The sequence below is a fragment of the Apium graveolens genome, chromosome 10 (genome assembly GCF_009905375.1).
Source record: "Apium graveolens cultivar Ventura chromosome 10, ASM990537v1, whole genome shotgun sequence".
NCBI classification, from domain to species: domain Eukaryota; kingdom Viridiplantae; phylum Streptophyta; class Magnoliopsida; order Apiales; family Apiaceae; genus Apium; species Apium graveolens.
In genome coordinates, this window is record NC_133656.1 from 6332291 (window position 1) to 6333859 (window position 1569).

A 1569-nucleotide genomic window follows, 5' to 3' on the forward strand; every position below is an offset into this window, starting at 1 on the left:
AGCAAAAAACGGATGGCTGGGATCCGCCACTGCCGCTATGTTACATTGCGGCAGTCGCAATGAAACATTGCGCCGGGGCCCACATACTGCATTTCCCTTTTTGCCCTTTTTCTATATTAATTCATTTATTAATGCTTTTTTATCTACATAAATATTAATTTAATAAGATATTATTCTTAATATTTTTGATTAAAGATTGTATATTAAAAAATACTATAAAATATTTTTATAATATTATTAAATAATTAAATATTATATTTAATATTTAATATTTTAAAAGAATTGAAACATTAAAATGAAATTAATATATTCAAATATTTAATAATAAATATTGAAATAATAAATGAAACTATTTTGATATTTAAATATTTTAATTATTCAATATTTTTAATAATAAATAAAAAATATTTGAATATTTGAAAATATTAATAATGTTAAAGATTAATAAAAATGAATATACCACCACAATGTTTCATTGCGGCATCCGCAATGAATCATTGCGGTAGTCGTTTTCCTTTACCCAAAAAACAACCTAAAACTCAAAAACACACATATACAAATGATTTGAGGCGATTTCAAACGATTAAGATGATTTCAATCAGCGACATTGAGGCGGTTTGAGACGATTTCAATCACAACCACTCCACTGATCATCTTGTCCATCAGGTATACAAACGATTTATAGCTATACACACACTTATACACACGATTACACCAACACACACACGACTATACAATGAGTTTGAGTTTGAGTGCGATTATATACACGATTACACCAACACTTCATCTGGTTTTATTTTGAACGTACTGGATTTTGTGCGATTTTGTTGGATTACTATTCGAATCCTTCTAAAGCCCTTCAACTCCAATCCCAAGGTGCCCGTATTGCTGATTCCATCTCCGATCTTGCTAAAACAAGTGATGTTATTTTTACTATAGTGGGACACCCATCAGATGTTCGACAAATTGTCTTAGAGAACTCAACTGGTCTTTTACCTCATTTGAACCCCAAAACTGTTTTAATTGATCATACTAGTAGTCATCCTTTGCTTGCTAAAGAAATTTGTGATGCTGTTAAGGAAAAGAATTGTTATTTTATTGACGCACCCATTTCGGGTGGTGATATTGGAGCTAGGGAGGGTAGGTTGGCTATTTTTGCGGGTGGAGAGGATAGTGTTGTTGAGTGGCTTTCGCCTTTGTTTGAGGTGATGGGGAGGGTTACTTATATGGGGTGCAGAGGGAATGGACAGAGTTGTAAGATTGCGAATCAGATTGTGGTTGGAGGGAATCTTCTTGGTTTGAGTGAAGGGTTAGTGTTTGCGGAGTATTCTGGGGTGGGTAATACTGTTCGATTAAATTAGTAACAAAATACGACACCGGTCATCACTCAAGCACAAAAAGCTTGCACTTAAAAATTTAGAAAACATTTGTTGTAATCATTTGATTGTGTTGAGATGATATTTTCACGCATTTATTTGTTTTTTTTTCTTAATTATTGTTTGTTTGGAGTTGTACTGATGTGCTTATTGGTTTAAAATATTGCAGATACTATGGACATGGAGGGTGGAC

The 1569-nt window shown here is 32.7% G+C and overlaps 1 protein-coding gene across 1 annotated transcript; it reads left to right on the forward strand.

Annotated features, from left to right (window-relative positions):
- The first annotated feature begins 450 nt into the window (after positions 1–450).
- On the forward strand, positions 451–1361 carry LOC141689714 (putative 3-hydroxyisobutyrate dehydrogenase-like 3, mitochondrial). Its single transcript, XM_074494069.1, has 2 exons — positions 451–502; positions 754–1361. The coding sequence occupies exons 1-2, from the start codon at positions 451–453 to the stop codon at positions 1359–1361; spliced, it is 660 nt and encodes a 219-aa protein (XP_074350170.1).
- The last annotated feature ends 208 nt before the right edge of the window (positions 1362–1569 follow it).

Excerpts from the sequence above, each read along its gene's own strand:
- LOC141689714 (XM_074494069.1), top strand. The coding sequence starts at position 451 with ATGAATATACCACCACAATGTTTCATTGCGGCATCCGCAATGAATCAT. Across the intron at positions 503-753 it reads ATCCGCAATGAATCATTGCG|TGCGATTATATACACGATTA; the intron begins GTAGTCGTTTTC and ends TTTGAGTTTGAG.